Source organism: Apus apus, chromosome 1 (genome assembly GCF_020740795.1).
Source record: "Apus apus isolate bApuApu2 chromosome 1, bApuApu2.pri.cur, whole genome shotgun sequence".
NCBI lineage: Eukaryota > Metazoa > Chordata > Aves > Apodiformes > Apodidae > Apus > Apus apus.
Window position 1 is genome coordinate 190,612,696 of NC_067282.1, and position 22,681 is coordinate 190,635,376.

The window sequence follows — 22,681 nt, forward strand, 5'->3', positions numbered from 1 at the left end:
AGATTAAATACATTTTAAGTTCTCCATCTCTGGTAAAATACATGGATTAAATGAGTTTGAATAAGGCCAGGAAATTTTCTGTTTCCCTAATGACTATTAGTAGAGTTTACTCAATGACCAGTTTTATTATTATTCTGTGTAAACACCTTGTCTTTCTCTGTTGTTCTCCCAGGCATATTCCCTAGCCACAGTGTGCCTCAGCCTCAGATGGTGAGTTCTTTGGCTTAGAGCTTGCTGTACTATTTTTTACAATGAAGTCCTCTCTCCTAATTGGCATCCTTAGGCATTACCGCAACAAAAACAATAAATAGTAATAACAAAAACAAAATAAAGATGGAAGGTGGGTGAAGACATGACTAATTACCTAAACAATACTGGGACCACAAGCCACAGGCAGCACGGGAGCTTGGGGAAGAGTGAGTGGGTGGAGAGTCACCTGCATAACAGAGGGTTGGGCGGGTAAAGAGTAGGTCTTGCAAGACAAAACTGAGTCTTTTGATAGCATAATGGAATTTATAAATTAAGGGATGACAGCTGTAGATTAAACATGGCATGAGCTGCTTTATTCTCTATGTGTGTGCAGCCTGGCTTGGCACTGTCACACGGACTCATTAAATAAAAATGTAGTCAAAACGGTGATGTAACCAGCCAGGAGATGTGAGCAGCAGGAGTTCCCAGGCAGGGTTTGCAGAAGGACCGCTGTGCTGTACTGTGTGCTGTACCATGGCAGCAGCCAGGGCCACTGTGCCAAGCTCTGCAGCAGGCTGCAAGCCTCTCCTCCCCTTCCCAGGAGAAAACTGATGCTTCCAGGTCTGTGCTGGGCTACAGGTAGGCAGAGAAGAGGTGTTCACTTGTCCAGGTAGCAGCCATGGCTGAACAACTATTCCTCACCTTGCCCCATAAAAGCATCACAAAATGAACATTGTTTTCCTTAGTATTGATTTGAAGCTGTTTTCATAATACTCAATGTATGTATACGTATCCCTTGGGAACACTTAAGCCAAAGGATAAGCCAAAGGAACAGTGACAGGCTGAATCTTACGTAAATTTGCATTTATGGACAGGGAGTGTAGATATAGTTCACTCCTGAAATGACAGAGCAGTTCTTTGCACAGCAGGTAATGAACTTCCAGAATTCATTGCCACAGGAGGCTGGGGAAGCAGGCTATTAACAGGCATAGAAAAGGATTAGACAAGATACATAAACAATGCCTCTATTAAGATAATAAAAGGAACACCCTGTTCCAAGGACTGTGATCTTAAGAGACTGGACCAGAGGAAGAGGCCAGGTACACATGCTCTCCCGCCACTCTTCAGCCTCTGTTATCTGGATCTGCCTGCCCTGTCTCAGGTAACATGCTGGGGGGCCTTGCAGGGTCTGCTGGGAGCTTCAAAACCTGCAGCTTGCACAAGGCAGATGGACAGCACCCATGCAGCTACCCCAATGCCATCATGGGCACTGGGCAGCAAGAGAGTTTGTGGCTGTTGAGCTGACCCAGAAGAGTTTTTCTTAATGCTCTGATGCGTGAAGTCCTAGGTGGTGCTGCCTTCATCAAAGGGGCCAGAAGCCAGCATGGTGGACTTGAAAGGGAGTTACAAAGAACAAAAAGGAACTCACTTCAACAAACCATTCACTGAGGCTCAGAAAAATATAGATGGAGGAAGACAGAAGATTCTCTTAAGATGGTATGAGTTTGGTAATTGTTTGGGATAGCACCAAAAGGGCTCACTCTCCAAAAAGTGCATGAAAACAGATATTCCTTAATTTTAGGGGTGACACTGAAAGGAAGAGCAGACAGCAAACTAGCCATGACTTTGCAGCTGCCTCTTTTTCCAGCTGAAGGCTCTAACTCTATTTGAGGACATAACTGCAGAACAGAAATACATGGAGTGAATGAACAAAGAACGACGCAGGGTCAAACAGACTGTAGCTGAAAGAAGAATACAAAAGTAAAGTGAATACAGAGGAACTCAGGAATAATATTGTGACAGTGACCCATGTATAGATCTGAGAGAACCTCTTTAGGAAAGGTAAGAAATCCCTCACCAGCAGGACACTGTGAGTAGCACTGGAAAAAAAAGTCTGGGAGCAATGGCAGTAAGCACTCACAGAAATGGACTTCATGACCTGATGTATATCTCTGGGCTTATGGGTGATGACTAATGAACAGAGGAAAGTGTTCTGGTTTGCTTTACGCTTTTGCTTCTGGGTTTGCTGTTCTTTGAGGGAAGTCCTACTGAAACAAATGGGACACACTGTCATGAAAAAAGCCCCTTCCTCTCACGACCACTGAATAGTCATTTAGTATAGAAAAGAGCACCACCTAGTGCTAGATGCTACTTGTTGAGGCTGGTGTCTCCATGTGCTCTGTCTGCTAGACGTGTTGATTTTACTGTTTTCCCATAGTTTATCCAGCCACAAAGGAATTAATCCTTAGCAGCAAGGAGCATCCTGAAGCTCGATAAGGGCAGCTAGTTCATCAAGAGCTCAACATCTCTCATAGTTTTGTGCACACTAAGGTAATGCCTTAGGCACGTAGTTAACATATTTATGGTTGTCTGATTCATTTGGGCCAGATCCTGCTACCCTTACTCATCTAGTGGAGCTGTGTGCTTCACAGATAAGCCTCATTGCTTTCACTGGAGTGAAAATTAATCAGCACTTACAGGACAGGCTTAAGAAATCAGAGGGTGCAACTTCAAATGCTTGCACTTTCAAAACCAGGGGGATTAACTGAATTTACCTTCCAATTCTACACTCATGTCAAATTTTCAAGCTTTTCTTACAAATGTGAAATCTGTACAGCTTTTTGTTGGCTTCATTTTTGTGGGTTGTTTTTTTGTTTGGTTTGCTCTTGTGTGTGTGTTGTTTTGCTTTGTTGTTTGGGGTTTTTTTGTGTGTGTGTTGGGGTTTTTTTCTATTTGTTTTTTTGTTTGGTTGGGGTTTTTATTTTATTTTTGTTTTTTCCTTGGGTTTATTTGTTCACTCTTCTTAGTTTTTTAATGAAAATCTTCAGGAGGATGGTAATAGAATCACAGAGTCATAGAATACCAGGTTGGAAAGGACCTCAAGGATTCTTTGGTCCAACTATTATTGGCAAAAGCACAGCAATAGCAAATGTTTTCTTCTGCAAAGAAAATATTGCATGACATGAGAGTTGCTTTCGTTGTAATGCAGGTAGATAATATATAACCTTCATTATTTTTTCAGCATTTATGGTTAAAGTCCACTACTGTTTGCTTTGTTTTCTTTTGATTATCAATCCACAGTATGTTAGTGTTCATATTTTTGGTCTTCAAATTCTTTAACTTCGTGTTGCAGCATCAAGTTTTCTGTCATAATGTGATTAAAATTTCAAAAGAAGACAAGAAACAGGTAAATCAACTTAGAATTATTCTACATCAGCTATCGTTATGCATTATTTAAATAGCTCCAGACTTGAAGATACATGTAGCAATGGTTATATGGGTTAATTTGCATACAGATGTCTACAGTGAAATGACATTTAAATGTCATACTCCATTTAAATTTTTGAGTTTCCTAAGTGATCTTCAGTGACACCATGCTTCTATGGATAGATTAAATTTTTTGAATAATGCAATTATTTCTTCTCCCCCTGAAATTTTTCACTATTGCACCATTCATTTCAACTGGAAGATGATGAAATTCAGCTATTCAAATTCCTTCCATATGCTCTCATATGCAAAACATTGTTTAGCCCACAGAGCATTTTGTTTCTCTCCTTTGCAGTCCTTTCACATTTTTACCCTATCAGGCAACCTTCACAAAGCATATTCTTTGACTGAAAATAAATGCTCTGGGTTACCTGCCACATTTTACCTGGGTTCCTGTCACATTTTAGCTATACCTTCACTGTTGCAACTATTGCCACCCACTCATGACCATTTCTTACTTGGAATATTATTTTCCTTTCTAGAATATCAGGTGACCTGGTTTGGATTTTTTTCTTTATAGGAACGTTTAGTTGTTTTGTTTTGTTTTGTGAGTAGGATCTTGATGTATCCTTACACATTTATGCCCTTTATAAAAAAAGATAGCAGAATAGGCCTGTATGAATATATATATGTGATTATATGCCCAGGCCATTGAATAAGGGTGATACGGAGTGTGGGTACTCATAAAATATCCACAGTGCCTGTGTGTGATAGGTGGTTGGTGAGCATTAATGTTTCAAAGGCCACATGACTGCAGGGCTCTGTTTTCCCCTAAAGTTACAGACATGCAGACTGTTACCACTGTAGCTGCTGTGCAGGCTGTGATCTGGGGACTGTTGGTGCTCACCTCTGCCAGAGACACGGCAGGACCATGCCCAGCTCCTGCTAGGGCTCCAGGAGACATCAACATGGAGGCTGACAAAAAAACCCATCTGATTCAGGATGTCTGCAATCCTGCTGGTACCCCATCCTACAGGGCTGGTCTCAACCACTTTGTGGTGGAGAAGTAGAACTGCTGAACAGCTCCTGCTCACTGGGTCTTGGGATTAGAGTCTCATCTGCATCACCTACGGACCTCAACAAGCAAAGGGACTTTCTCCTCCCAGTCTGAAAATATATTTGTGCTGTCACATGAAGGGCACACTCATTACATCAAGATCTCCTGGCTCTGATGTAAAAACATGACAGAGTGTGGATACATGATCATCTGAGCATGAATCCATAGGCCCGAGGCCTGTAGCTGTGTGCATCAGGTCATGGGAACCACCAGCCTGGGAAGATGTACCCTATTCCCAAGGATGCACCACTCCCTCCAAAAGCACACACACATGATATGCAAAGAGGCTGCCACAAGCTGATGCTGCTCAAGCAAGAGCTGTGCAGAGCTGAACACCCACGGCTGGGCTGGGGATTCCCTGAAGACATGATCCTGCTCCAGGGTGTCCCAGGAACATGAACATCTATGGCTGTGGCTGCACTGCTTACTGTGGGTCACCAGTGGGTGTCATTGAGGGCCGTTAAGGAGTATGATTTTAAAATTATGTAATGGTATAAAATACATCGGAAAAGGATGGCTTTGTTTTTGGATCTTTTCTGCAGTAGCATCTGTGAGAAGCGTGGGAGAGTCTGTAAGGAGCGTTATCTCATTGCACATGGGCTTAATTCTGTCATCACACTCAGCAAAAGAATTTAACATCTATTCATAGCCACACTAGTAACAGTGTAATTAACTAATTAGTAGGGACTAATTGTTAGAAATACAGTATTACAACTGCATTAAATTAGATAGCTTGTGTACTTCTAACTGGGAGGCTTATGAGTCCATGCTTTTCCTCCTTAGGAAAGAAACTCTTGAGAAATAAAACCAAACCCAGCAATTCAAACAAAATTTATACTTTGCTATGACCAAACCAAGAGCAATAAGAGACTCTGGCAACTGCATAATGGTCAGGTTTATGGCTTCATGCAAGGGAAAGTGTGTGTAGCCTTAAGCTCATGGCACCCAGAATTAGTTAAGATTCCTGCTGGTACCAAGAGCCTGCTGCTCTGCCTTCTCCAGTCTGGCACTTTGACTTTTTATTTTGAAAGGAAGCAGAAGTCACCAACCCTGCCCTTCAAACAGAGTGATTCTGGGCTCCCTTTGCACTAGCACAAGGAGACAACAAGCCCTGTTCAGCTCTGTCTGGCAACTGTTCAAGCCTCCTTTCCCTGCTTGCTCCACACATGAAATTGGAGATGTTGCCAGGGTCTAGGGAAACAAACCCCCAACTCTTAAAAAAATACAGCTGTGATAATGGCAGTTTGGGAGGCTTAGATTTCCCCTGGGGACCTCTTTCTTTTCCCACACCCTGACACAGTGCCACTCTCAGGAGTTCAGCAAGGGCAAGGCTAGTTGCAGGCAAGAAACAGGAATCCAGCTGTGCTTTAAGGACAGCTTTTGCAGGAGCAAACAAATGGCAGCTATTTAAAAACTGTTACAGACCAAACCAATTTTTTTTTTCCCAGAGTGTGTATTTGTTCCTAGTTATGGTTTTGGTTTGTGTTTTCAGAGAGCATATAATTACCATGAATTATATAGCAGAACAGGGTGTGTGTAAGGCACACCTTGAACAAGCTGGTTCTCATTGGCTTGAGCAATGGCTTGAGAGGTGCTGTTTCCCAAGCACGGCTTCCAAACCCACTGTCTGGGAGGCCTGAGTGGAATAAACTGTCTTGTTTTAAAACTTTTAAACACTGATAATGTGCTCCATAGCTCTTGGATTAACTAACCATAGCCTCTCCTTGTGGCAAACACAGAAACATTAAAGCTCACAAAATAGAATGCAAATACAGATATTTACTGTCAAATGTTTTTAGCAAATGTCTAATAAATCCTTCTTTACGTGTTTGGGCAGGAAAAAGTAGCCATCTTGCAGCATCTGAGCCACCACTGTGTTTCAGTTTAGCTCTTACATTATCCTGTTACAGAAGTCCTTTGTGAAGGTGACCTGAAGGCTTCAACAGTCAAGGTGATTTTAAAATGATGATGCTATTCAAAACTGACTTGAAAAGCAAATAATTGACTGAACTTCTCAGTAGCAGAACATGCTGGTAGAGTGAGCTCACCTGACTGGAAAGCAGTACTGTTAGTCAAGCCAAAATAAGAGGTAACTGATAGTCATTATAGGCACAGGACTAAAATATATAGGGAATATCAATTGATGCTTAGTCTTCCTATATATTTATTTCTTCATAGACCTGTTCAGTCTCATTTCCCAGTTATGTTGCTGCAGCACTTATTTAGAAATGTGTCTGCAAACTTGTTCCCGTTACTGTTTGTGCTCCTTGTTGACTAAGCAAAATGCAGCAAATCCAATCTGCTGCCCATGCAGCACTTAGCCCAGGTGGCAGATGGAGCAGGATGTGAAGAAGACCCGTGGCTGTACACTGAGGATTTCCAGACTGATTTCAACTCCAGTATCTTTCACTACTGGAGCTAAGGTTTTCAGATTAAATATTTTAAGTAAGTTTTTGTCTGATTTAGCCTATTTTCCTGCTAAAACAGTGACCACATTTTCCCGCTTGATGAATTGTGGGATGAAGTCCTTCCTTTTGATCCTTTTTTCAAGCTGAAATACACAATACACACATGGGCCTGGAAATGGGATGTGTCCAACTGAACTGCAAAACTCCCTGCCACAAGATACCATCAGATCAAAATTCCCAGTGACATTCAGAAGAGATCAAGATCTTTTTGAGTCCTTGTGCAAGGTGCTCCTCAGCTGTATAAGCAGCCATGGTGCTAGTGGCCCATACTTTGCAATGCAAAGTGATGATTAACAATGATAAATAAATCCTTCACATACCAAAGTCCAAGCCACGTGGTGAATAACTTGGATTACAGGAAACTTCTCCTACAGGCAAATTTTTATGTAATTGTCCACTACAGGTACCTGTCCATGCAGATTCTGATCTGTCAAACTCAAGCTAAACCACTCTGACATTGACTAAATTCAGCACAGGGGCTCATTCACCTGCAAACCCTTTTGAGATCCATGAAAATTTGGTCTGAAGTTGAATCAACACCAAAGGAATTTACATAATGTTGCTTTTAACTTCGAAGGCAGATCCTGCCTTGCCTTGGCCAGGCAGCTATTTAATTAGAAAGATGAGATTTGCCATGAAATTCTTTGGGCTGCCTTTTCTCTCTAACCCATAATTTAAGAAGCAACAAGAACAATCAATGAATTGTGCCTAAGGCTTCTAGACCCAGAATCCAGCAACACACTAATGGATGTCAATATTCACTGCTATCTGAATCACTCTTCAGTCCGTAGCAAACTACACAGATTTCTCTAGGATGGTGGTCCTGAACTTCTGCTTACACTATTTCTTTTAACCTGTGAATTATGTTCTTTCAAATGCCAACATATTTTATAAATCCTTTTTTTTGGTAGCAAATACTTATGATTTCTATACTAGGATACAACCTCCTTTTTAGTTCTAATAAAATCTTTTGAAATCTTTTCTGGTAGGAATTAAATTTTTCAGGCTTGGCTCAGTTCACAGGTATTTTTTAAAAAATAAATTAAAAATTAAAAATCCTTTCTTGTAAATGCACAAATATGCATTTATTTATTTATTTATTTATTGAAACACCAGTGTTGTTAATTCTTGTAATTTCATCAAGAATTTCGAAGATACTATGTTTTCCATAAAGGCTGAACTCCTGCAAGAATAAAATCCTTCTGGATTTTTTTAAATTTAGAACTCATATTTGCAAAAAAACCTGGGAAAATTTGGATTCACCATAACCTAAAGTCTCATAAATCAGAAACACAAAGGTAACAATGATCTATTATTTGTTGTTTTGCAAAAATATCACTATTTTAAAGCAGATCTGCTTTAGGTGTGGCATTAACAAAGATGAAACCTTCCTCCATTCCTCTTCATGAAAGTATCAGAAATGTTTGAACTCTGTCATTGGAAACAGATTGTGCAAGTCATCTGCAGCACGTAGCACCTCGTTCTGAAGCATGAAAAAACAGGTTTTGAATCACCATGGAAATGGTACTGAGATATCTCTCAGTAAAAACAGGCAGGAAAACATTTTGTCATGTTCTGTAACTCCTAGGTCCTGGCTGTGGCACGTGCAGCAGTGCTCCTCAGAAAGCAGATTCTCCGTGTTTATTTACGCAACGCAAGTGGCACGTCTTGACAGCTGTACCAAGGCAGTGTCTACTGAGTGCAGAGGGAAGGCTGTGCTGAAAAGACACAAACACGATCAAACTTTACCCAGCTATTTCCCAGGCTGCAGCAACCAGCAGTTTAGGAACATTATGATCTTGCCACGGCACTCAGGACACATGTTGGATAATCACCAGGGGATGTACCGAAAGATGTGTGGGTGTAACTCAGTGCTGGCAACGCCAAGTGGGGCTGCATCCGCATGAGGCATGACAAGAGCTCTCAAAAATCTCAACTGCAGTGGATATAAAAGGTAAATTCACTCCCATGCAAGCTAGTTGGCAATCCACCAACAGCCTCCACACACTGCTTTCAGTCTCTCCCGCTCAACAGCCATCCAGTTTGGCTCTTCTGCTCTGGCAAGTAGAAGAGTCCCCTCGTCATGGTGATGGGGAGCTGGCAGCTGTTGCTGTTTGTGCGAGTGTTTGCCACACACAAAGCATGAGATGGCCCTTGTAGTCTGTCCCTGTGCCCCATATGCTTGTCACACTTAGCACAGGTCCAACCTGGTGGCGTGGGACAAGTGTCTTCTAGCATGACAGAAGGGTGCTGGAAATGCTGGTGTCCAGGCAGAGAAGCCATAGCATGCCAGAAAGGTATTCCTGTGGTCATGGTTAGATATGGCCAGGTAGGTTCCTGAAGTGTTCTGTAAGGACCAGGGGTCTAAAGTTATTCTACAAATGAGTTTAAAAAGCAGCATTTTAACAATATTTGGCCCATATAATGTTGGCTAACACCCCATGGTCCAGGGGCTTGCAGTCAACCTGGCTCTATGGATTTACTAGAGGTGGGCAGCGACTCTCCTGTCTGTGGGCAGGTTCTTTTGGGGCAGGAATGAGGTCTCTCTGCGGTGGGAGGAGTGGTTTTCCAGCTGCGCCACCTCATCCTTGCGGTTGGTTAGGGAGTGGGTCCCTGGCTGGTAGTCCCACCCCCCTGCTCTAGCTGGGGAGCAGCTCCTTAGTCTCACTCTTGGTTCACTTCATGGCAGCCCTTGCACAATCCCTGGAACTACTGCCAGGCATCTCTGTTATGTGAACACCCCCAGAGCTCTTATATACTTAACTTGAAACAAACTTCAAAGATATGCTGCCTCTGGTCTTCAAAAGAAAGCTGCTGCTGCCACCAGAGGGGCAGCATTCCCTGGCTTCCCTTCTCCTGGCTTTCCCTTTCCTCTGCCCACAGCTGGCTTCTCTCTCCTCTGAAGTGCAGCTGCCCTCTCAGCCTCGGAGCCTTCAACCTCACCACATCAGCTGAGGTCGGGACTGAGGTATGTCTCCTTTTCCAGTCGTTCCCACCATGGCAGCAGTCTTTGGCAGAAAGGCAGGGTGCATTGGCAAAGGCTGCTCACCCAGACCCCCTGCAGAGGATGCCCTGCTGGCCTTGGCCACACTCCTTTGCTGGGGCCAGGAGGATGTGGCCTTTGGGGATGCCAGGTTGGCCTCTGCATTTGCAATACAGAACAAATATTTATGGTGAAAGGGGCCGGGGTGACCAAGCTGTTTTCTCAGCAAAGACAATTCTCACACTTTTTATTACAAATCTCCTAACAGATTCATTCCACCATCTCCCACCCCCACCCTGGAATTCCAATTCTGTGGAGGTAAGTAAAGAAGAGAGGGCCACAGCCTTTTAAATAAATAAAATAAATAAAAGCAACCTGTTTTTAACTTAATGGCCAGAGAGTAAAGCCTGAAACTATGAACCACAGGCAAAGCCAAATGCAAAACGGTGCTGTGGGTGTGTACACCAGCCAGGAACTGTCAGCATTGGGTGGCAGAGCCTTGTCTCAGGGCCCTCCCTCAGCAGCTCCTCTCAACAGAGCCAGCACAGGGTATAAGCAGTTGTGCTGAAAACTCGGTGAGTAAAGAGAAGCACAGGTACACGGGGAAAAAAATGCTGACATTTTGCTAAAGATCTGACCCGTTTATTTCACTGCAGATGGATTGTGAGTAGGTCCCTCTAATCCTGTCTGTCATCTTCAAAATCTCTGGTCCATGGACAGACAGCCAACATCAGTGATTTCTGCAGTGGAAACATGCCTGTAAGTGAGCAATGACAGTCTCAGATCTGCTTCCTCTGGAAGCTTCTCTGGGCCAACCTCTTCAAAGAGCGGGAGGGAAGTACCATCTGCCTGCTGGATCAGAGGAAGAGTGAATGAGATTTAATTAAGATGATTTTTGCCCTCCAGTAGGGTTGTTTTAAAAAATAATTTTAGCTTTCCTAACCCTTCAATTAAACTCATAAGCTAGAGGGAGCAAAGCACCCTGAAATATTGATTCTGCCTCTCTGATGGCAGTGACCTACATCTGTGGGTGCTTAGTCCACAAGCAAATGCCCAGGATTGTTGGTGCCCTACTGCACTGTGCACCAGAGGAATGATCCAGGGTCTGGTTTGGATCAGAGGCAGAGCTTAATGTGAATCCTGTAATTTATTTTAAATGCATCATGATTCATTATCTCAGGCAGGATCCCATATCAGGTGCATGAAGAAAGCTTTGTGAGAGGCAAGCTGAGGTTTTTTGATCAAAGCAATGCCCTAGGCAACGTGAGAGGGCTTCCCAGCCTACTACAGCTGCTTCTGTAAAGGCAAACAGCATCAGTTCAGTGCTGGAATTGACTGGAAGGAAATTTAGATATTTGTTTTTTCCTCTATGTTTTTGCCGCTCAGCTTATCAGTCATGTCAGTCCTACACAACAAGGCATATCTAAAGGCCAAATTCAATTCAGCTTTCATCTACACCTGCAAAGCTTACTTCATCTTCACTGAAGGCTTCCTGAGTATTTGGCTCATAAAACGTCAGCCTGGCAGAGATAAAGTTGTGAAACTCTTGGGAAGCACCGTGGTTACTCAGTCCTGCCCATAGCAGCACTAATCAGGGTGCAGATCTGCTCCAATTAAATAATGAAGCATGCAAACAATGGGGAAAAGAATTTGTTGAGGAATCTAGAATCTGTGAATAATTTTTACTTCAGCTCTCACTGATTATATATTCTGCAGTGTATTGCACAGTCGGTCATTCTAGAGAGCTGCTGAGCATCTTAAAATTACATATATTTGAAGGCACCCTTAAGTCCCTTCAAAACATTAAGGATCACATATAAAGTTGCTATTTTATGTGTTGGTCCTGAAAGTAATGGCAGTTTCTTAGCCCACTAATAGCAAAAGGAGTTGCATGTGTCATCATGAGAACACACTCACTATAATTGTTACAGGAGATGCTTGCCAATAAAATTATTCTAGCTGCCCCATAAAGGGAAAAAACTTGGCTCAGGACCGAACCTTGGCAAGGCTAAGCTGATAGGAGTCTGCAAACTCAGCAGCAACATGGGTTCTTGCAAATTCCTCTCTAATAATTTAATCAGCATCATTAAGGAGACCTTTTAAGAACAGCTAGAGATGTCTGGTGACTCTAGGCTTCATGGACAGAACATTTGCTTTGCTTGATGTCCTTGACATGCCCTGCATTTCACCAGGAATCAGTGTGGCTCCACTACTCAACGTGATGTTCAGCTCAATGTCACTCTTCTTCAGTGCCAGACGCCCACTGGAGTTATACCAGCGCTCTCCAAACAGGATTCCCAAGGCTTAACATTACATGTGGAATAGGAAATCTGAGCCTGTAAGACTGCACAAAAACTTCTGTGCCTGAATGTGGTGCTCAGCCAGCTGCAGGAAAAAATTATTGAGGTAAATGGAGCAAGACAGGTGATGAAGAACTCCTCCAACTCTTAAGTATTCCTGCGTGCTGATGAAGTGTATGTGTAGTGAAAATCTAAGACCATGCTGTATTCTCACCCCACCAGAGCTTACTGTGGATAAGGACTCAACTTCAAGCGCAACAAAACAGTTTCTGCTCACCCTCTCCTCACTCTTCAGGAGAGTGTGCAGCTGTGTCTCTTCTGTCTCTGCCTTCAAGAAATCAGAAATCCTTGAAACTACCACGACAGATGAGATTAGAGCAGAAACCCACTTTATGACCAGTTTTAGACCTGTTTGGGCAGGTGGATGCAGACATCAGAAGTCTTCTGCTCATGCTCCAGGCTGGCAGAGCAGGAGCCTGCTCTGACCCGAAGGCAGCCCAGCACTGCAATTAAAGCAGCCCAGTGTCATGTTCAGCCCAGCACTGGATAATGCAGGGCAGCTCCTGCATGAGGAAATGCCTTTTTAAGGTGGGCCAAACGTGTTTTCATGGGTGCAGGGGCAGGGAAACTTGGGTCTGTCTGTACTTTCCCACCTACAAATGCAGGGAAGGAGCTGGAGGGACTTGTCCTTCATGGCTCCAGGCCTTCAATTCTTTCTGCCCAAACTCACAAGTAGCATTTCTCACCATGCTGACTGAGTTGCCCATGAAACTGGGTGCTGTAGCCCTGTTGACTCCAGCAGCACTGGAATTCCCACCTTCATAATTACCCATTGACCAGGAAGGGCTGTTTTGGCATTGCCTAACACAAGCCTTAAATGCCATCCAACAACACCCTGTCCCAAACAGGCACTTTCTGCTGGACCATCCCAGCACCCATCAGAAACAAAATTTGTCCTGACTTCATTCAAGCCTGAATTTGTCTACTTCCAACTTCTGCATCTCATTACTCCCTTTTGCAGCAGTATAAGGTTCTGAATTAGCAAAATAAACACAAATCTTCTAGCATGGCTTTAACGAACCAAACCAAAATGCTTTGAATGTGGTCTTACACTTCACATCAGGCTAGGCAGGTAGTTTATGATATACCCCTGAACTATGTCCTAGGTAAGAACATTCTTTGATTCATCTCATTTGGTTTGTCTCTCATGTGCTCCTGGGTACTCCAGCCTCCACCAGAAACTTTGACAGGCAGAACAGGAGTTACAGTCAAGAGAGTAAGAGGATTATTTTTTAGGAAATAATCCTTGGTTGGAGGTGATGGGGTCTGGGAAGGCTGGAGTCCATGCTGGTGCAATAACCTCAGGTTTGCCAGGGGCACTCAGTGGGGTGGAGGAGCAGGCACTTTGGTGGTGCCTCACAGGGAGCCAGCCCTCGCCAGTGTGGCTCCATCCTCACAGAGCAGCCAGCCTTGGGGCAGGGCAAGTAGGTCACAGGAGATGGACAAAACCAGATCAGATTGATTAAGGGAACACCTAGCAGACATTTTTTAATGTCTTTGAAACTGATGATGCCATTGGGGTTTGTTTGGTTGGTTAGGGTTTTTTTTCATTTGTTTATTGTTGTTTTTTTTCAGTTGGTTGGTTTTTATGTTTTGTTTTGTTTTTTCCTGGTTGTTAATTAAAACCTCTCTCAGACAAGCAGTTTTCAGCCCATGACTTGAAAGAGGAACTGAACCTCCCTTCAGAAGTTCCTGAAAGTAAGTCCTTAAAAAGGAGGTGCAGTCATTCTCCCAGGCTGGCATACCTTGCCTCTGCTTTCATCTTGGCATGAAATGCATTAAGCACTCTTTTTTTTCCACCCGTAATAAGGTAATCAAGAAGAGTCTAATAAACAGAGTCCTCATCTTCTAATGCTCAGCAATGAGCCACATGGCACACACATAAGGGAAGATTAGTGATTAGACAGGGGTTGAGTTCTCTGTAACATGATTACAGCACAAAAATAGGCTGGCAGGAGCCTGCACCAGCATCTCCCCGTATGCTCATTTTGCACCAGCAAGGAAATGGGAATTTTTACAATTTTTGCTACTGTGGCTGCAGTTTCATACTGGGTATGAAGGGATTCTTGGTTGAATAGCAGAACTCAGACAAGACATGGCATCATTTAAGAATTTATTATATTTATGGGTTACCTAGAAATACTCCAAAGGACACTATGAAAAGCAACTGTGTGCTTCTGATGACCACTTGCTAGGGTCAAGTTAGGACTATTCATTTTTCACAAGTATGAGTTGTAAAACTTTTAAACCACCCCAGCACTGCATGTACAAAATGATGTACTTGCTGAGCACAGTAATGTCCTATTATTGTGAGCTTACCCCTAGCAACCCACAGCTTTGTCACTAGTTGTTGCACTTCAGCACCTTGCATTAGTACCTTGTTAGCTACTGATCATTTTAGTTGTGCAGATACTATTTCTTAACGCTTTTCTTAAAGATACCTGTTGACTGCCTATAAAAAACTTTTGCAGGGTCTGGCCATGATACACTTACGGACTTCCCTGCTCTCACACACGTTTGTGCTGTACATTTCCTGGGAAGGAGGGCACCAGCACCTGGCTGTCTCAGCACTGAGCCCATCCCAGTGGGGACAGAAGGCAGGTGAAGAGTGTGGGAAGGAAGACTTGATGTCACCTATAAAATAAAGATAGAGATCTCCAAACACTCCTTCACAGGAAACACCAACTGATAGATAAGTCTCTAACAAACCTCATGTATTTATAGCATAGTGTGCTGTAATTGAGGAGAGAAACATTTGAACCGAGTTACAAAGGACAAGAACATTAGGGAATCAGTGGAATTTCTTTTTGCTTGTTTTCAGTATTAAATAGGTTTGTTTTGCTTCAATAACTTGCTTATCATTTATGGTGAAAATGATTTCTGCTTCCCAAAGACCCTAGTCTTTATGAAAAGCATAATGAATCTGACCTATTTTAAATGTGTCTCTAAAGCACAACAAGTATAAACTCAGTGTCAAAGACTTTTCAATTTAAATTACTTCTATTACAATTTTCACACTCAAACTGATCAATAAATGAACAATTTTCTTGCTTTCATTGTTCATATTAACCAGAAATGCTGTGTCAGGGTGAGTTTGTCGCTGTACATTTGATGACAACAGAAGAAAAGTAATGTGCCACTTTGTCATTATTTTATGTATAAGACAGGTTTCATTATTCCCTTTCCCTAACACATGGCTCCTCCCATATGCTCTCTTGGACATTTTTTTTTTTTCCCAGACCTCATCCCAGCTTAGTTTCTCACTGATTTCTCAGCCCCAGGACCCAGCTGGCTCCTCAGCCCTGCATCAGTCACCATCACAATCTCTTTCTCCCTTTTTTAATTACCTGTTTAAAAACAGATGGTTCATACAAATCAGACTTGTACTGGGTGGGTGCAGTGTTTGTAATATGTCACTCTTAACCTCTTGGGAATGATCTCATTTACATGAGGTTAAAGATACTAATTTAAAAATACAAAGCAGGTGCCACAGAATTAGCCCTAATCAGAAATTAGGCCACAGAGAGACAGAGTAAGGTGTTTTCCCAGACATTCCCCACTTACCAGAAAATGTCAGCCATGGGAAGTCTTTGAACACCTCTGCTCTGCATATTTCCTGAGTCCATTTTACTCCTGTGATCCAGGCCTTGCTGTCCCATCTTTTCTGGGAATACCCAACCCTTGGGCAGAGGCTCGGGGCTCCAGCACTTCACAGCAAACACATGGCATTAGTCCTCTTGTGGCCTGATCAGAAAGCAGAAATGTCCTCCAAAAAGCAGACACCAAAGCACATATTACCAAAAAAAGTGAAACTCAAGTGCAACCACACAGCTCTCAGCTCACATCCCCCACTACAATACAGTCTGTCTTCTCCTGGTCTGATATGTGAGTCCCAAGCGTGGTCCTTCAGAGCCCCAGAGACCCCCAAAAATGCATTTCTCTTGGCTTGTATGTATGGACTTTGTTGGTGCTTTCCAAGTGGGTGCAGTGGCTGGAAGGGAGGCACAGGCCTTCAGTCCCTCCTGAGAATCTAGTTCTTAAGTGGCCACCATCTCCATGGGCTCCCTAGCTGCATAGCCCAGGTCTTGTACCACCACACAGTACCTCACCAACCCCACCCACACAGCTGGGACACGCCTAGACACAAGCCACCTCTGGGTGTTAAGGAGTCAACCAGTGTCATTAAAGGTCCTCATACTCCTGGCAGCCTGCAGGGCTAAAGAGACTGTGTTTGGGGATCTTAAGCCCTAAGAAAAAAAAAGAATAATCTGCTATTCAAGTCCAACATGGGCAACTGGCTTACAATATTTATGACCATTGATGCTTTCTGCTTAGCTCTATCTGGCAAAGACCATAACAGCCTTTGGGAGTGATGCTGCTGAGGCCACCTGATCTTGTGCTACTGATGCTGTCTTCCAGCACATAGCTCAGTGCCCACCACAGAACCTCCCAGCAAGTGGTGGCAGTTCTTGTCACCTTCTTCTCATTAATCAGGTCCATGCTGAAGGAGATGGCACAAGACATGAGAAACCTCACAGCAGCCTTTGACGCCAGCCTGATGTAGGAATGAAACACTTGTTTTAACCAGTCAACACACCAAATCCACCCCTGGCTTTCCTACCTCATCAGAGAAACGAGGGATGGGAAGGGGCTCCCAGAGCACATCCAGGCAGGTCCAGACTGCTTTGTGAATGATTCATAAGAACACTGTACACTCAAAGTAAATGCAACGTGTTTTATTTGAGGTTGGAATAAATTACAACTGTAAAGCATAATTTATTGCTTTATAAATTGTCTGCACTTAAAAGGCATTAATATCAAACATAAACAAAACAAAGACACATTTGATTAGCAGTTCAATTCTCTTAAGCTTCATGAACAGCTCAGTAGGGGGGGTTTCTTTCTATATATGATTTAAATCTCTGATCACAGGCTTGTAAACTTGACTTTGACATGCATTATCAACACTCAAACATACTGAGGGGACTGTAGATGTGTTAATTTGCTTTAGGATGTAATTTTAATTGCAATTTTCCCTAAAATATCCCATTGAATACCCAGTCCTTCCTTCCTCACTCCAATACAAACCCCATTGGTTTAAAAAAAACCTGATTTAAAAGATATGTGAGGCTTTCTGCCTCTGCAGAGTGAGGGCTTCCAAGTCTAAAACAGGAATGAGTCTGGTCCCAAAAGTAAGTGAAAAACAAACTCCTCCTAGGTTAAAATACTGAAAACCCACACACAAAAAATGTTACCTCCCATTCTGAAGATTCTTGCAAAAAACCCTAACATTATCTAAACAAACTGATGAGGGTACTTCGTAGTTTTATTGTACGGTTACCCCATGCTTGAGACTGGTATGAATTTTGCTCAGCACCTGCACTCCTCCAGGATGCAGCCCCAGGCAAATTCAGTCTGCCCTGAGTCCTGGGGGATGAGAGGGGTCTCACAGGAGGCTTTGCAGTATCCAGCCCTGAATTGCATAGATGCTGTGACACAACAGGATGGATATGATCAGCTCCAGCTAGATATGACTGGCAGAAGGAAGGCCAAAAGGTCCTTCCAGGGAGTCACAGCTCCTGAACACCAGAAAAAGAATTAACATTGATGAGCAGCTATCACTGCACCACAAAAAAAGGATTCCAACAAGGCATCCTGCTCTGCTCTGACCCTTTTGCACTGCAAGGGCCAAGTGCTCCCCATGCCTTGGCTCCAGAACAGTGTCTCCCTGAGCTTCTCCCTGAGCAGGGAGCAAACACCTCTGCTCTTGCTCTCCTGGCTGGGTCCAAAGCAGCACAAAATGAGCTGGCTTATGCCCTGTATTACACCAGAGGTAAAATTCTCCAGAAACAGAACAGGAGATTCCCATCTCAGTTAGCCTTTGGAACAACTCAGAAAGTTCACAGAGAACATCTCCAGGGCAGCTTCTTTTCCAGCCACAAAACTAACTTTAAAAACAATGAGCCACTGCTGCAGAAAACCCTTCTAAAACTGGCTCAGTATTATCCAGAAAGCTCCTATTGAGAGAAGGGTTTCTTCTCATACCAGCCTCTAATGTTGCTGTCATGTCTATAAGAATGTACAAAGCTGAGCAAGATGCTAGGGTATTTTACACTTATTACAGAATGGGAATGGTTAAGTCTCTTACTGGATCCAAAACCACTAAACTTCAAGAAAATTACTATTACATTCATCCCGGTGCAATTTCAGTTTTCATTAAAATGTCATCAGTAATGTACATATCTTTTGTATGTTTTATGCATAATTTCATTAAAAAAACAGGAAACAAACTTTCTTCTGAATATGGTTTCCTCAGAAGACGTTTCTGTTGTGCTGTGAGGGATAGTCAGCTTTGATCTCTACCAGGCAGTACAACGATTTCAGGTGCTGCACTTGCCCATTATGGTTCCCAACAAGTCAAGCACCAAGGCAGAGCTTTGGTGGGAGGCTGAGAGTAGGCAGGGCCATACCTGGAGCTGTGCTGAATTGGGCCAATTGTTCACCACTTTTTGTTGCTGCTCTGTGCTTGCACTTGTCCCAGTGCAGCTGGGATGAGGACATGCACATGGGGCATGCCTGATTCATCACTGACTTATAGAAACATAACTCATAAATGTACAAGCCTTTAAAATCATCAGTCATCTCATTTATGCTCACTGAGAACAGATTCTTGGCTGACTCCTTTTTTTCCTTAGCAGCTCTGAATTTTTCTTTGAAGATGAGACAGAAGAAAGCTAGCCTTCAGGGAGAAGGACAAGCAGAGACACTTGCCAATTAAAACGCATGCACATGTCATCTGCCATAGCAGTGACCTCCAGTCTGCACTTTACAACACAACATCTTATTCTCTTAAACCTTAATTTCTCATCCTTTTCAAAGGTTCCCAAGAGCATTCCTTGCTATGTCAGTGAGATATCCCAGGGGACTCTACAGGAAAAAAAAAATAAAAGAGAGGAACAAACTGCTGTTGCCAGGACAAGCACAGGGTTACATTCAAGTCACAGTCTCTGGAGGAGCAGGACAGGGAGCAGACTTACTCCATGTTCTGTTTCAAGTGCTTCTGGGGAACTGTAAACCCAGGAAGATGAACACACACACTGAGAAGGAAGATGGGCTAATGGTTAGTGCACTCGACTGGGATTTGGCAGATGGAGTTAATTCACCTTTCCCTTGTTCATGAAAAGATCAGAAAAGGGAAACAGTTTATATTAACTTGAGGGTGCTCAAACATTCCCAGCTCAGCAAATACCACCAACATTTTTCTCCTCTTTTTTAACAGTTATAAAGAACTTATGCATTGTCCCTCTCAGACTAAACACACCAGACAGAAATCTTCTAAGGAATCATACTTCTTCTAGGAAAAAAGAACAAAGAAACTTCAGGATTGCTACATTTCAGCTAAGGCTCATTTATCCATCAGCAGACCCTGATCTTCACTCCTGAGCTGGCCATTTGCGGTGCACTTGCAGTCAAAGAGAGCAGACCGGGAGCTCTCAAATCCATTCCCATCTGTATTTCTAATTCACCAGGTTTTACCTCCATCAAGGCACTCAGCCCAGCACTGTCTTACGCGTTTCTGTTTAAAACACCTGCCTGACAAGGGACAAAGTTTCTACTGAACTCAAAAGCAGATTGGACAGTGAATGAGACTGAAAGCAAAGCTGTCAACTGGCATGTTTGCTCATGGGGAGGGAAGTGTTCAGCCACTCTACCAAAATACAGCAGGCATATCAATTAGTGGTTATAAAATGCTCTAACTTTTCACAGACCTTTATAAGTGCAGAGCATTTAAATTGGCAGGACAGCCGTGCCTGTAAATTCAGTGTATTGTTAGAAACTGACATTTTCCTCTCCTACAGTCCTTCCCATGACAAAGTGCCTCATGGAGCAAACAAGCATCTACACTGTGGTTTTGCCAACAGAGGAACTGGGTCAGAGATGGATGCTGGCTGGATCAGACCATGGAGTTGATGAATGACTCAGACAAGTGAAAACTCAGTCACTTGATGCCAGACCCACTGCTACATTCCCCCACCAGAGGTTACTGAATAGGGAACATAAAAAAAATCCCCCAAAGGAACTGATGTATCATGAAGGGCACAGAGCCTCCAAAGCTATGCATAATGGCATAAAGTACAGCACAAGTATATTACATAGTAACTATTTGCTTCTCTGTCGCCAGGGCAGTGGGTTGCTTGGAGAGTTGTCTTCTGGCCAGCCCAATGTTACTTCCTATGGAAATGCAGGGAAAGGTGTGTATGCAATTCAGTAGTAGAATGGGAGTTTAGTTTTACATGGGCTGAAAGAATGTTTCTTATACCCAAATCAGATTTTTGCATGCATCTGCATATCACCCAGATGCTGCCTCTGCTGTGCTCCATGCCTGAGTTTCATGCCAGGTTTGCTCTGTGTAGCAGGCATATCATACGCACACAGTGACCTAGTACAAGACCACATTCTGCAGGCCAAGTCTCAGGCAAAAATTCACCTCCCAAACCTAAGGGTGTTGGCAGTCTTTTGCAGTGAATTGGGCTTTCACTAGGAATTAACATAAGCTGCAATGACTAATCTGATACTCTCTGCACTTGCTTATTTTCTTTTCACAGTTCAACCACTTTCTTCCTTAATACTAAAATGCTGAAGTCTTATGTAGCATTCAGAGCATTATTTTCTGCTGGCAGTTTCTCTATGCTCTAAGCCTCTATCACAATGCATGCAAAGGATAATGGCTGAATCTGTGATGCTTTTAACTAAAAAAATATTTTTAAAAACATAAACCATAAATTATTTATTCCTCTTTGTCCATTGTTTTAAGCACTGAGTCTTCTCCCAAGATTTTACACAGTTCATTCAGTCTCTGCTGCATTTTAGGAATTCCTGCAAGTTGTGATTCCAGTCTCTGTTTTTCCTCACTCAGTGATAAACGGATTGCAGTGTCCAACTGCTCGAAACGCCAACCGCCTTGTCCATCAAACTGCAGCAAATGAGTGTGGTACTTCCTGCAGTAGAAATTAACATGTTAGTAACGGCTCAGGGAACAGATGCTTCAGTTTCGCACACAAATTTGGATGTCTGTGCCTCTTTTCAACGGTGCCTCTCAGGAATTCGAGAGTTGTCCAGCTTTGGATCACTAAGACGTTTTTTCAGTGACTCATAACCTCAGGATACTCTTCCATAAGGGATTTGGGTATTTCAAAGCCTGTCACCAGGACTTCCCTAGGTCATCTAGTGAAATTCAGCAGTGAGGTGCCACCTGTAAGCTCCTGGCACTAGTGTGGGCTCCCCAGCTGGGGTGATCATCACCTCCAGCAGCCCACATGGCGGGACTCACCAAGGCCCTCACCTGCAGTGATGCTGGCAGGAGTAGGCAGCAGGGCTATAGTGAGTCCCCACCATGGCCTGATGTCCCTGGGCAAGGTGGTGGCCTCCCTCTTAGAAACACTGCTAGTGGCTGCAGCTGCATTCACTGCAACTCTACCAGACTCCTCTTTCTCCAAGAGCCTGATGAGGAGCAGCAGGCAAGGCTTCCTCCTCTCCCTGGAATGTTAGTCTCAATTTCTTTTATTTACCTCACTTTCTGAGAGATGACTTACCTCCTTAGCAGAAAATACATTCAGGCAGACACAGTGCACTTAATGCTACTGATAAAACTCCAGTTTGTTCAAACTATACCTCAGTTTGTTCCCCTCCATCCTATGCAGATGGCTAAAGAAACCTCCAGTTCTAAAATACAGTTCAGTTTGCAAGGGCCAAAGTAAAAAAGTCTGTGTAGGAGTCACAGATCTCTCAGTAATTTTCAGGGTGTGTGCACCAAAAATATTCAAAGGTGTGCATGTGGAGTTTGTCAAGACCTGACAAGACATTTATCAGGAGGTACAAGAGGAAGAGCAGAGCTGCTGGTTTGACTGTGTAATTTATCACTATAAATTTCAGAAGATGAGACACATCATGAAACAGTGATTATAAATCCCATCCAGGGAATGCGACAGTTTAATAAACTCAACAGCTGATGACATGGGACTCCGAAGAGATTCAACTCCAGGCTTATATCCACTACTCCTTGTACATTATTCTTTGTGACACTTCAATGATTAACCTATCCCCCACCAAAACCCCAAAAAACCCAGGAAGCTACGATAGCTGATTGAGACATCCAATGTTTGTGGTCTAGGAAAACAGACAATACTTTGGTTAAAAAAGCAAATATTTTTTAATATAATCTTGAGAAAGAGAAAGCAGCATGTGAACCCATTCTTGGCCTATGCAACACAATTCCTGAGGAAGCAGACCTAAGTTAAAGGCTTTTGATGCTTATTTCTGAACACTCAGCACTTCTGGTTACTTCTCCAAACCACCA

General features: G+C 43.2%; 1 protein-coding gene across 2 annotated transcripts in view; it reads right to left on the reverse strand.

Annotated features, from left to right (window-relative positions):
* Window positions 1-17,045: 17,045 nt before the first annotated feature.
* Window positions 17,046-22,681, reverse strand: part of ABCD2 (ATP binding cassette subfamily D member 2) — a 48,718-nt gene continuing 43,082 nt past the window's right edge. For both annotated transcript variants that reach the window (XM_051608579.1, XM_051608578.1), the window contains exon 10: window positions 17,046-21,323. In XM_051608579.1, the coding sequence (XP_051464539.1) occupies window positions 21,113-21,323 (211 nt within the window). In that variant the 3' untranslated portion in view covers window positions 17,046-21,112. The remainder of the gene's footprint in view (window positions 21,324-22,681) is intronic.